We start from the raw sequence: 12,583 nt of genomic DNA on the forward strand, positions 1-12,583 counted from the left end.
CACTCTTTTAAAAATGTCATCAAGTGTTGACTCAACACCCACCAACGATCATCAACAAGAAACGGAAAGCAACCCAACAACAGAAACATCCACAACAGAGGAAGGCGGTGAAAGAAAGATCACTCTTCTTTTTCAAGCAGTTGGTAATGCTCCGATTTTGAAAAAGAAGAAATTCAAGATCAATGCTTCTAGCTCTTTCAATGAAGTGATATATTTTCTTCGGGATAAACTGTTACGAATTAACAACCCCAATCAAAGCCTGTTTTTATATTGTGGACAGGCGTTTTGCCCAAATCCTGATGATTTTGTAGGAGATTTATATGATCATTTTAATACGAATAACATGTTGGTAATCAATTATTCTTTGAAAGTGGCTTGGGGATGATTATTTCTCAATTCCAACATAATTTTTCAACACATGGAGTGATGCTTATAGTTTTTATAGTAGAACAAGTAGTACCATTCATCGCATGATGAATCACTACGAGCAAGTAAAATGTAAATATATTACAATTTTAATGGTTTGATTTGATAATTAGAGAACAATATTATCATGATTCAGAGATTCAATTTTCAAGTATAGTCCATTTCTTTCTTCTGAAGTGCTGTTCACAGAGCTTTTCACATTTTCAAGCCATGCGACGATGCAGCTGTCGAATACGGAGCGATGTTCTTCATATAATTCGCTTGGAATTACAAACTGCAAAATGAATGGACCGTCCACCAATAGTGACGAGAATAGGGAATATCGTTGTAGATTTAAATTATTCAAGCAATGATTCGCTACAAAGTTCATCTTGTTGCTGTCACTACTCGTGTTAAATCGCGAACCGTAAAATAGAATGATTGGGTAGTTCAAGAGCAGAGCATTCATCAAGGTAGCATCAAAGGGAATGTATGAAAGTGTGCCATTTTCAAAGGATTCTTTCAGGAATTTTAAATTTATAATCGGAACTTGAAGGTCTTCACAATTTTCTGCCATCATTCGTAAATCAATTTCCTTAAACAATTGCTTTGCGAATGCATCAATATCGTTCAATCGATGAGAGCTCTCTTCTAACAAACATGGAATGGATCTTGGTTCTGCTTCCAGAATGTCAATATTGACAAATAATCGATCTCGGATCGTCAGTCTCGCTGAAGATTCCTGTGCATTGATGATTTGTTTAGCTCTATTCCTCAATTGATTTTCATTAATCAAATATGTGAATATCATCTCTTCCCAATTCCCTCCCAACAATGTCACAAATTCAATTTTCATCAATTTCAGTCGTGTTGCTCGAGTCCATTCTTTTGAAAAATCAAATAATAATTGACATAATTTTTCTTCTTTTGCAATCATCACATAATCCAACAAGACACATTGTCTCAAGCCTACGGACAAGTGATACAAATCATAAATCAAACGAAGAGAAGAATGTTGTGAAACAGAAGAACTGTTGGATCGAAACAATTGTTTAAAAACGTGGCTATTTTGAATTTGGTGGAGGAGGAATGATTTTGATAATTGGATGGTTGTTGCTTTCATGGAAGACTGTCGTTGGGTGGCCTTGTACAGACACGACAGAAATTCAACAAAAGTTTGCTCGGATTGGTGTTGAACATGCATCATCGTCTCTGATTGTTTCATTTTTCTTTTCAGTATTCGAATCATCATGGATCTCATCGTTCGTACCTTACAGATGATCCAGAGAGTAATTTGCAGCAAACAACAACAAGTCAGAGGAGCATGTTGATTCTCCTCTCGTCATTTTCAAAGAAGATCGTGCTGCCCGCATATGGCCGAGTGGTTTTTCTGGAACTGTGGCAGCCAACTGGTCCAGCGTTTGAATCCCAGGGGTTGCTGCTGTTATCGTGAGCAGTTTAAACACCTTTACTTCCGGGGTGCCTGCTAGGAAGTCACTACGTATCTTACGTTCGGCTTGTAAATAATGTACATAAAACCATCGAACAACGTTTATCATCGAATAAACCCATCCCTGAATTTTCAAAGAAGATCGTACGTCAACAGATAGACACCCCTTCACATCCTTCACAAAAAACACAAAAATTTTGAAGCAAAAAAAAATGAGAGGTTTCACTCAGGCACAACAAGAGTCATACGCTGAGCATCAATTAGACCAAGCAAACAAAGGCAAATCGGGTATCGGTTTTAAGAAGGCTAGCACCAGTTCTTCATCCTCTTCAACCATGCCTCACGGAAAGCACACCATTTTGAATCCAGTGAGTTCCCAGACTTTCCGTGTCTATCCTTCCAAACAGCAACAACAAGAAAAGTTGAAAAAGTTGTATCCTGCAATTTATGATTTTTTGGTGTATTGTGAATTGGATAACGTTGCCAAAGTGTTTGCTAAGGACACTCAAATGGTAAGTTTGTTTTTTTGAATGATTGATGGGTATCATCATCCCGATCTTCACCGTATTGTGCAATTATTGAAACTTGGGCCAAATCATCCATTAATTAGGAAAACTTTACTGAGTTGACCATCCCAACAGTTAAAGAGGTCTATGAAACCTATTTTGCAAATTACGGAATTGATTTTTATGGAGATTACAATTTAGGAGCTGCATTGAAGGCTGCCAAATCTTCAAATACTCACAATAACATTATTTATCAAAACAACCATGCAATGACTGATGAAGATGTTGCAGTTGCTGCAAAGAGCGAAAAGAAATCAAGCACTGATTTGTCTTCTTCAGCAAAGAAAAAGTTCAGAAAAACCAAATCTTCTTCTTCCTCATCCTCTTCTGATTCAGACAGCGACGAGGAAATGAAGGATGTTCCAAAGACTTCCGAAAAGAAGGAGGCATCTTCTAGCAGCAGTAGTAGTAGTAGTTCTGATAGTGATGACAAGAACAAGACAAAACCAGCAACAACAAACACAGATAACATCAAATCAACCTCAAAACCAGCATCTGCAACAAAGAAAGAGTCGTCATCCTCTGACAGTTCCGACAGCTCGAGTGAAGATTCTGATGTCAAGATGAAGGATCAAAACAAACCTACTGCAACCACCTCGAGTGCTAATGGTTCAAAGAAACAACCAAGCTCATCTTCTTCTTCGGATAATTCATCAAGCGATAGTGATAGTAAAAAGAAGAAGCAATCAGTAACAACCCCAAAGATCAACCCACCAGTAGCAACTAGCAATCCTACAAAGACAGCAGCAACTACCTCTTCCGATGATAGTTCTGATAGCTCGAGTGAGGATGAAAAGAAGAAACCTTCAGCTACTGCCCCTTCCAAACCATCTGTTACTGTCACATCTGCTACTTCTAAACCCACACCAACAGCCTCAAAGAAATCCTCCTCAGATGATTCTTCAAGTGATAGTTCCGATAGCTCGAGTGAGGAAGACGCAAAGAAAAAACCTGCTACCTCTAAACCTGCAACTAGTGTGACTACTCCAAAGAAGAAGGTTGAATCTTCTGATAGTTCTGATAGCAGCTCTTCTGAGGACGAAAAGAAACAAACCGTAACGTCAACCTCTAAACCAACCACCACTGCGACCTTAGTGAAACCAGCAGCGGATAGCAAAAAGCAAGAATCTTCGTCTGAGGACTCGAGCGACTCGAGTGAAGATGACGAGAAGCCTGCTGTAAAGCCAACCCCAACCAAGCCTTTCACAACCACTACGACCTTCAAGAAGACTGCCTTTTCCAGTGATAGTTCGGATACCTCGAGTGAGGAAGAAAAGAAACCAAAACCAACACCAGTGGTGAAGCAACAACAGAAAGCTTCAGCATCATCTTCTGATTCTTCATCAAGTGATAGTTCAAGCGAGGACGAGAAAAAGCCTTCCATCAAGCCAACAAGTGTTGTCACCAAGACGGTAGCTACTACTGCTAGCTCAAGTGATGACTCTTCTGATAGCAGCTCTTCAGAGGATGAAAAAACCACCAAGCCCTTGAACACTCCTGCTGCTTCGAATGCTGTTTCTAAGAACAATGCAACCACAAGTAAGAAAGCAGAGTCGTCATCCTCTGAGGATTCCTCTGATGACAGTTCAGACGATGAAAAGGCTACAACAAAACCAACAAGCTCTACAAAACAACCTACTGTCTCAACACCTGCTTCAAAGAAGAGCGCATCCTCAGATGACTCTGATTCAGACACGTCAAGCGATGATGAAAAGAAGAAACCAACCATCACTGCTCCTGCTCCATCCACAAAGCCATCCTTGGCCCAATCCACCTCAAAGAAGAGCGCATCCTCCTCAGATGACTCTGATAGTAGCTATGACGACGACAAGAATGAAGAAACCATGAAAGACGAAGCTGAGGAAGATGATTCTGCATCTGATTTGAAGAGAAAGAGAAATGACGAAGAAAACTCAACTACGGCCACTCCATTAATGAAAAAGACCAAAATTCAAGACCAGCAAAATAACAATAATGGATCACAAAATAAGGGAGTTCCATTCCAACGAGTGAAGAGAGATGAGGTTAAATTTGCTGATGAAAGACTTGCTCAACGAGCCTATAATTTTGGAGCTCATGGTGAGAAGGCTTTGAAAGATTTAGCTCCAACGAGAGGAAAAGATTTTAGAGCTGCCAAGACTAAGAAGAAGAGATCTTACAGAGGTGGACCCATTGATATTCATGCTGTGAGAAGTATCAAATTCAATAATAACAAGTAAATTATTGATCGTGGTGGTGTGGTTATAGTACATCCAAAGTCTGAGTGGTGATTCAAATTCTCTCAATTCCACAAATAATTCAGCCATGAATAACGTTTGAATTTTCGAACAAATGCATGGACAGTGATAAAAAAAAAATTCAGTCATTCGTGAAAGAGGCATAACTGGAGAGAACACTCGAATTCAATCAAAAAAATGTCAAAGATAACAAAAAGTCACTTTAGTCTTCTGCTCCTGGTACTGGTCGTCGCGGCTGCTTTTCTGACACTTTTCAACAACCATATTGTCCTCATTGAATGTACCGAAACCACCGAAACACTTTCACACTCGTCATCGCCATCATTGGAAGAACCTCCATCATCGGAATCTCCATCACCACCATTGAAAAAAAAGAATTTCAATGATCATCCTAGTTTTGAATTTGAGCCACATCCATTCCGATATGTCTTTCCTGATTTTATGGCCTGTGATTCCAATATTACTTCTATTCGGACCTTTCTCGTAGTGTTAACAGGAAAAACCAAAGACAAACAAGAAAAACGACAACTCATTGAAAAACAAAAATCAAAATTTTCAACTATTTTGGTGGAGAATATTGAAGAGTTACGACAGCAACCTCATCGTGTGAAGGAGCATGAAGCACAATTTACCAAATTGGTAGATTTCATTTTTAATGTCGATTTAACACCTGCGAAAGTGTGTCAATATGTCTATGATACAGTTTTTGAGTATGATATGAAGAAATTGGGTAAAACGGTGGTGCATTCGAAAGAAGAATACGAGAGAGTGGTGAAGGAGAAGCAACGAGAGAGGGAAGAGAAGGAAAAGAAGAAGGAGGGAGTAAAATTTCCAAATAAAGAAAAGAATGAACTGTAGTGGTGTTAGAAAAGGAATGATAAAGACAATTCTGGAGTCTTTAAGATCTGTTTGTTATTTCTTATTTCTAATGAACAAAATCAATGAAAAATAAAAATCAAAGGGGAGCAATGGGAATCGAACCCATGGCCTCCTGCACCCAAAGCAGGAATCATACCACTAGACCATGCTCCCTTCAAATATTTTAAAAAAGATATTTATCTCGTTAATATTTCGCAAAGAAATCTTTAAAACTGGCCAAAATCAGCCTTTTGAGAAAGTTTGAATCTTGGGCGCCAAAAATGCAGCCAATCTTTTTAATTAAAGGACTGCAACTCCTTAATGAGCTTGCATGCAGTTAAATATACACCAACCATATATTCGTCACTGGTGGTGGCATAATTTTCAAAATTACCAGCATCAGTTGAGTCCTGATCTATTGGCAAGAGTGGTTGTACGTATTCAGAAAAGGGAACATTCTCTATCATCACGTGATCCAATAGATATTTCATTGCCATACTCATTTCCTTGTGATGAGTGTAATAGATATTAAGATATAAATTTCGAATGATGGTGCATAGTTGATGGATCCATGACGCGTCAAAATTCAGTGGAGTGAGACGAGACATTAACAATTCAATACCCTCAACAACGTCGACATAGGCAAACTGGTGTTGAATTAAAGCTGAAATGGATCGATGCAATAAATCTAAGGCAGTTTCAGAACTAGAGTTGTAACAGAGTAGATTTGCTATTTGAGTCAGATCAATATTCTGATATCCAAACTCTGTAAATAAATAACCTAAAGCCTTGTCAGCTGAACAGCACGGATAGCTGCACAAATAATTTAAAATCATATTGACATTCTTGTTACTGCTTTCATCAAAAACAACGCCATAAATGTCAATATTACATTTTCTCATGAAATATTTGGCACAATGAGGATAACGATGACCATATTGATGGAACAAGAATAGCAAATCCTCACAATCGAGCAAGTTTCTGGGAATAAAAATAGTATCACATAGCTCAATAAGATTAGGAATACTCAAGATAGTTCTTGCATTGCGATCTGATTTTCTTACATTGAAATGGTCAATTTCCATCAATTCGATATATTCAATGATTGCTTTGGAATAATCATTAATCTCGAGAGTATTGCTTGAGTAACATATTCCATCCATCGCAAAAACTACACAATCCAAAGCATCGACATAATCTTTCCAAGAATTTTCCTTGTTGCAAAGTTGAGTGTAAAGATTTTTTGCCAATCTTGCAGCCTCAAAGTTAAAATTTTCAAAACATTCCCTAATTAATTGAAGCATGAATTGTTTTCTGTAATATTTTCCATTCTCATTCAGATCTGTATGACCATAGTTTCTAAAATTTCCAGGTTCTCTAACATAATCTTTAAAAAGAACACAAGTCGACGGATGTACACAAAATATTCTAGAAAAGAATAAAATCAAATGTGCGTCATTCATAATAGGGTTGTACGTTGTCAAATATTTCTCAAGGATGGTAGGATTAAGCTTGGAGGGAGGTATGTCCTGAAATATGTAAGTAGTAACTGCATCCAAGTGCTTATTTCTGAGAATTTCAAAAAGAATTCCATTCTTATTCGCAGCCACTTTTTCAATTCTCTCAAATAATATATCACACACAGATCCAGTGGCTATGCCTTGCAAACATTGTGCGAATTGTAATTGATAATTATTGGAAAATATAATATCTGAACTACTTGTTCCAATGTTATTTTTAGTGTGAAAACTCTAGAAGCCTAAAGTCCTTACAATTGCAACAATCTGAACAACAACCAAAAAACAAATGAAAATGCAACTATTTGTCAAGACTCTCACTGGAAGAACCATCGCATTGGATGACGACTGGATAGACAACGTAAAGCGCAAGATTGCAGACAAAGAGGGTATTCCAGCAGATCAACAACGTTTAATCTATGCTGGAAAACAATTAGAGGATGGAAGAAGTGTTTCTGATTACAATTAACAAAAACTCGACCATTCACCTTGTTTTGAGATTGCGTGGAGGAGGATTCAAAACAAAAAAACTATACTCAAATGATTCATCTTGTCACTAACTCGCAAATAAATGTTCAAAGGTCAACAAAAGTTCAAAAGTTCACATCATCTCCCAATAGATGGCAATAAACAAAATTTAAATTCTTTGCAACGACATCTCTCTCGGTCGTTTATTTCCGTTAAAAAAAATTGTAAATATCAGCCCGCCCTGTTTCTTGCCCGAATCATTTCAACAAAGGACCAAGTGATCATATAGAAAGGAATTCAAAGGATCCCTCTTGTTCATAATCTTTGACTAACGTATTAATACTTATTGAACCAACAGATATTCGAGTTTTGAATGACCAATCTATCCATTGCGAGTAATCGCTCTTCAATCCTCTCTGATTTAAATGTTTCGGGAATTTCTGATCATGGATTTGCTATGGAAGAGAAGAGGAATCCATTAAAGAGACCTCAATCAGCTCTCTCCACGACTGGAAGGGCAAAAAGAGCCCTGGAAGATATGGAACAAGATGAAATTCTATCGATTAAATCGATCCGTAGCCCAACTAGACCCACCTCTGCTGTTCCGAAAGTTGCATCCTCACGCCTACTCGCAGAAAACTCCAAAGATTCCATTCATATAACCAACAGAATTGACACAGATTTATTGAGCGAACCAGTTAGTTCGAGGTCCTCTCGAAGAAGTGTTCATTCTTCCATGTCGGTTCGTCATGAGGACGAGAAGGAACCAAAACAACAATCATACTTTTATACAATAGCTAAAAAAGCACCAATTGTTGAGCGACCTGGATCCTCTCCCTTATTCAAACGAGGAAGAGGGGATGTTCGTTCAAAAACTTCGTCCGAATTGTATGATGAAAACTTTGACAAGATGGTAAAAAAAGACGAGTCAAATCAAGCAATAAGCAACCAATGGCACCAAATGCTTTCAGAAAACAAGCAACCACTGATACATACGGTTCTTCATAACTATGAAGGTTCTAGGCCCTCATCATCTGCCAGCAACAGAGGTGAAAAACAAAAAACAGATTTTATTAAGAAAAACATGGAAGCGATCCATGAGATTGCATCCGCTAAGAGTCCAAAAAACAATGTGACATCAAGACCTCGTTCTTTCATTCTGGACAGTTCGATTGGACATGACACTTCCTATTACGACAACCCATCCATTCCTTTTGAACATGAAGAACTTCGAAAATCACACTCAACTTTGCTCCGAAAATTTTCTAGGCGTCAAGGAGTACCAAGGTCGGTTAATTCAAGAACTGTTTTCAATCCAAACAACTCTTATTCGAAAAATAGCGAAATGTCCTTCAAGAATCGACCTCAGTCAGCAATGTCTCAAATTCGGTACTCCACCACTCCACGGCATGTGGATGTGGTGACAGAAGCTACGGGTGTAATCCGACCAAAATCAGCTTTAAACACCAAATATACCAAAAAGCAAAAGGAAACACTATCTGCAAGACCTACTACTGAAGAACCTTTCAAGAAAGCAGCTTTTCTTAACGTCCAAGGATTCAGCATCAACTCAACAAAAATAGTTCATGAAGGGCATTATGAAGACAATAGAAAACTTCAACGAGGAGCCCCACGGCCATCACCACCTGATCATTGTGTGGTTTTGGCAAAACATAATTCTAGGTTTTCCATTGAGAATTAAATTATTATAATTTTCATTCCTGATATTATCGTTACTTTCTATGGTTGTTGTGTTGCCATAGCATATGTTCACAGCTATAATAGTTCAGAGAGTAGTTTAGATTAATAGTTCATAGAAATTAGTTTCTTCACACAAAATCAAAACACCATTTATGCTGTTGGTTGTTGTTCCATAAAGAAAATCTCTGCCTTATCTAAATGTTCCTTCATTGTCTTAATCCTGTAGAGAACATTGTTTGACAAGTACAGCGATTGTTCTTTTGCAGCCAATTGATTCTTGATGCGAGTAATCATTTCCTCTCTTAAATCAAGTATTGATTCTGACTTTGAATTTGCAAAATATCTGGTATTGGTTGTCATTTGTTTGTAGTTCTTCAGTATCATTTCAAAATCGTTCTCATTTCTAGCAGCACGAATCAGCAACTCCAAAGTATTGAGATCTGGAAGGATTGCGAATCGTTTTTTTGACATGATGGTTTCGTCATAGAAATTCCAAACAGCGTTTTCACCCTCCATTGTCAATATGCATTCTAGTACCACATTAAAGCTTCTCACATCAAACTTGGTATTCCTTTGACATAATTTTTCATAGATCGAAAGGACTTTGGCAGACCCACCTTCTGCTTTCATGAGTGAGAGCATCAAAAACGACGCTTGCTCAAAAATAATACAATCCATATCCTCAAACAAATCGATCAGTATTTCCACAAGGTTATAGGAAGACTGCAGGCCTAAATTTCTTTGACGGGCATAAAACAAAATAGCGCAAGAATGTCTGTTCATGTAATGATTTCTTGAATGCATTTGCACTTTGGTTTGAAACTGTTGGAAATTCGCCTTTTCTAGCACAGATTTCAAAATGGCAAGTCCACATCCATGATCCATCTCTTTAGTAAAGAGAGCATCTCTTAAATCATCTAACTCGCCTGCTTCTCTTTGTGCCACATACTGTGCTAAATCTGACTCATTTGGGTGAAGAATATGAAGTAAATCAAATGCATCCATGTATACGGCCATTCTTTGAATAAGATGGCTAAAGGTTCTAATTGTTGGTGTAATTCCCTTGTCCAAGAGTTGTAAAATTACTCGAGTTGCCTTTTTCCAATTCTGAAATCGAGCATAGAAGAGAACTAAATGTTCATATACTTTTGGTGTGTATTCATCTCGATGTCTATCTACCACTTTTAATACGTCCATCAATTGTTTTTCATCCTCTGTTTTTGCGGAATAATAGAACACAATAGATCCAATTAAATGATCTTCCATATTGATACCATCTTGTTTCATGTGTTGCATGATGAATTGAAGGCAATCTTGACCAGACAAAATCATACCCTCAATTAACACCTTATAGGTAACAGTTGTTGGAGTAATTGAAAGTTCTTTCATCTTTTTAAACATGTCCAAAGCAGAGTCAAATTGTTGATTGGCACACAAGTGTTTCATGATAGTAGTGAATGTGATAGCATTCAAAAAACCATATTTGCCTTCATTGTAGCCATCCACAAGAAGTTGAAAATATTTGAGCATGGTTGGCAATTTGTTTGTTGATCCATAAATATTAATTAAAGTATTCATAGTGATACCATCGAATTCTACTTTTTGTTCGTTCAATAGTTGTAATGTTCTTTCAATACAGCTTTGGATGTAATCGTCTGTGTAATTGTTTTTCAAGTTGGGTAGACACATGATTGTGATTGCTTTCAGTAAAATATTTCCTGTTCCTATTGTTATGTTCTTCATGGTCGATGCAAGAGCAAAAGCTTTTTCAAAATCTCCCATTATAGAATAGGCATTGATTAATGCCTGGTGTATGTGATATCTTGCGGTTGTTGAATTGCATGTAAGAAGAGCATTTTCATAAAGTTCAACACATTTCTTTTCGTTTCTGGTGTGAGAAAAAATAACAAACAAGCAAGAATACATCTCATCGGTCAGAGGGATGTTGTTGGTCACCAATTGCTCATATACATATTCTGCTTCTCTTGAACTGGAAATATCAAAGGCAGATTCATGAGCGAGACGAGCATATAAAAATAAAAATCTAGAGGACACAAAGCCAAATGATTCTGGATTGGTCACATCTCTATGAAAATTCCAAAAGTATGAAACAAAATTCAAATAGAGTGAAAAATAATGGCGTAATGGTTGGAAGAATTGACGATTGATGTTGAAATGTTCCGCAAAGCTAACAATAAATGTACCATGCAAACTTTGCATGAATGAGTTGTCAATTTTTGTGTCCCTTTTGGCCATATCAAAGAATTCTACAGCAAGAATTGAAAGTTTTGCTGCAAAGTTGCTTAGTGCCACAGAACGAGAGGGATGATTCAACAAAGAATGGATCGTCACAAATAAAGGTGTGCCTTTCAACATTCCTTTCCCTCTCTTCAGTAAATTGTAATGTGTTGTCATGTTGTTAGCATAAATTTCTTCAAATAAATAATCCAGTTGATCTAATTCAATAAGAACTGTCGTAATGGTGTTGTATAATTTGCACAAGGATGTTGGATGAGTCATAAATTTATGCATCAAGGGTTTCATCTGGTTTTCAAAGTACTTTTTCAGGCTGGGAAAATCTTTCGAATGTTTAAACATTCTTACTCTTAATGTCAAAATAAAAAGAAAAGCATCTACATTATTATCCTGCACAAAACTATAGTTAGTAGCAATGATTAGATCAATACACTTTGAACATATGTTTAAAATTTCTTTGGAGTGCTCCTCAGGGTGATTGGTAATGTAAGATCCTTTTCTTTCAAGTTTTAACACTAATTCCCGCACATAACTTCCATAACTGATTGTAAAGACGTTGTTTTTAATTGTCAAATCAAGTAGGTGAGGTAAATATTGAACTTGATTGGCTCGAATGAGTGACTCAAATATTTCCAACTTATTTTCTGGAGTTTGTGTTTCATCGAGTAACGCTTTTTCGAGACGTGCTGTAACTTGTTCATCGATGACAGTCGGAGGAATGTGTTGAATATCAATATAACTCATTCCTTGAAAAAGTATTTCAAGATGGGCAAGTAGAGATGGATGTGATATTGCGACATCTGGGTTGATGCTGCTATTGTGTTGTGTGGTATTGGTTGTAGATTTTTTAGGTGATGATGAATTGTTGCTTTGTTTGTTGATGATCCTTGTGTTTTGGGATGGACTACAGCTTTGATGATACCATGCTGCTGAAGGAGTCCGATGTGATGAATGAATCATTGTTTTAGGTGGCATCAGCAGTGAGGATGGCTCTGAAAGATGGAACCTCGGAGAGAACGAGTTTGTGAGGATTGTAAGAGCACCATGATGATGGTGGTAATTGTTCCAAGCATCCAAAATTCCTCTTCTCAACATTTTTTTTGATTGGCCAGCTGGAGAAAAAAC

At 37.3% G+C, this 12,583-nt stretch overlaps 7 protein-coding genes across 7 annotated transcripts; 4 read left to right on the forward strand and 3 right to left on the reverse strand.

Moving 5' to 3' along the window:
* Positions 1-13: 13 nt before the first annotated feature.
* FDP41_010503 (uncharacterized protein) lies at positions 14-385 on the forward strand (the record flags this gene model as incomplete). Its single annotated transcript, XM_044700809.1, has 1 exon — positions 14-385. The coding sequence occupies one exon, from the start codon at positions 14-16 to the stop codon at positions 383-385; it is 372 nt and encodes a 123-aa protein (XP_044568151.1).
* Positions 386-535: 150 nt separating this feature from the next.
* On the reverse strand, positions 536-1,630 carry FDP41_010504 (uncharacterized protein; the record flags this gene model as incomplete). Its single annotated transcript, XM_044700810.1, has 1 exon — positions 536-1,630. The coding sequence occupies one exon, from the start codon at positions 1,628-1,630 to the stop codon at positions 536-538; it is 1,095 nt and encodes a 364-aa protein (XP_044568152.1).
* A 437-nt stretch (positions 1,631-2,067) lies between these two features.
* Positions 2,068-4,640, forward strand: FDP41_010505 (uncharacterized protein; the record flags this gene model as incomplete). The annotated part of the gene is made up of 2 exons (XM_044700811.1): positions 2,068-2,367; positions 2,466-4,640. 2 exons carry the CDS (start codon positions 2,068-2,070, stop codon positions 4,638-4,640), a joined length of 2,475 nt encoding a protein of 824 aa, XP_044568153.1.
* A 195-nt stretch (positions 4,641-4,835) lies between these two features.
* Positions 4,836-5,516, forward strand: FDP41_010506 (uncharacterized protein; the record flags this gene model as incomplete). Its single annotated transcript, XM_044700812.1, has 1 exon — positions 4,836-5,516. The coding sequence occupies one exon, from the start codon at positions 4,836-4,838 to the stop codon at positions 5,514-5,516; it is 681 nt and encodes a 226-aa protein (XP_044568154.1).
* Positions 5,517-5,812: 296 nt separating this feature from the next.
* FDP41_010507 (uncharacterized protein) lies at positions 5,813-6,979 on the reverse strand (the record flags this gene model as incomplete). Its single annotated transcript, XM_044700813.1, has 1 exon — positions 5,813-6,979. The coding sequence occupies one exon, from the start codon at positions 6,977-6,979 to the stop codon at positions 5,813-5,815; it is 1,167 nt and encodes a 388-aa protein (XP_044568155.1).
* Positions 6,980-7,874: 895 nt separating this feature from the next.
* FDP41_010508 (uncharacterized protein) lies at positions 7,875-9,203 on the forward strand (the record flags this gene model as incomplete). Its single annotated transcript, XM_044700814.1, has 1 exon — positions 7,875-9,203. One exon carries the CDS (start codon positions 7,875-7,877, stop codon positions 9,201-9,203), a length of 1,329 nt encoding a protein of 442 aa, XP_044568156.1.
* Positions 9,204-9,352: 149 nt separating this feature from the next.
* Positions 9,353-12,553, reverse strand: FDP41_010509 (uncharacterized protein; the record flags this gene model as incomplete). Its single annotated transcript, XM_044700815.1, has 1 exon — positions 9,353-12,553. One exon carries the CDS (start codon positions 12,551-12,553, stop codon positions 9,353-9,355), a length of 3,201 nt encoding a protein of 1,066 aa, XP_044568157.1.
* Between the last annotated feature and the right edge of the window lie 30 nt (positions 12,554-12,583).

This window comes from Naegleria fowleri, assembly GCF_008403515.1.
Source record: "Naegleria fowleri strain ATCC 30894 chromosome Unknown tig6, whole genome shotgun sequence".
In the NCBI taxonomy this organism is placed as follows: domain Eukaryota; phylum Heterolobosea; class Eutetramitea; order Acrasida; family Naegleriidae; genus Naegleria; species Naegleria fowleri.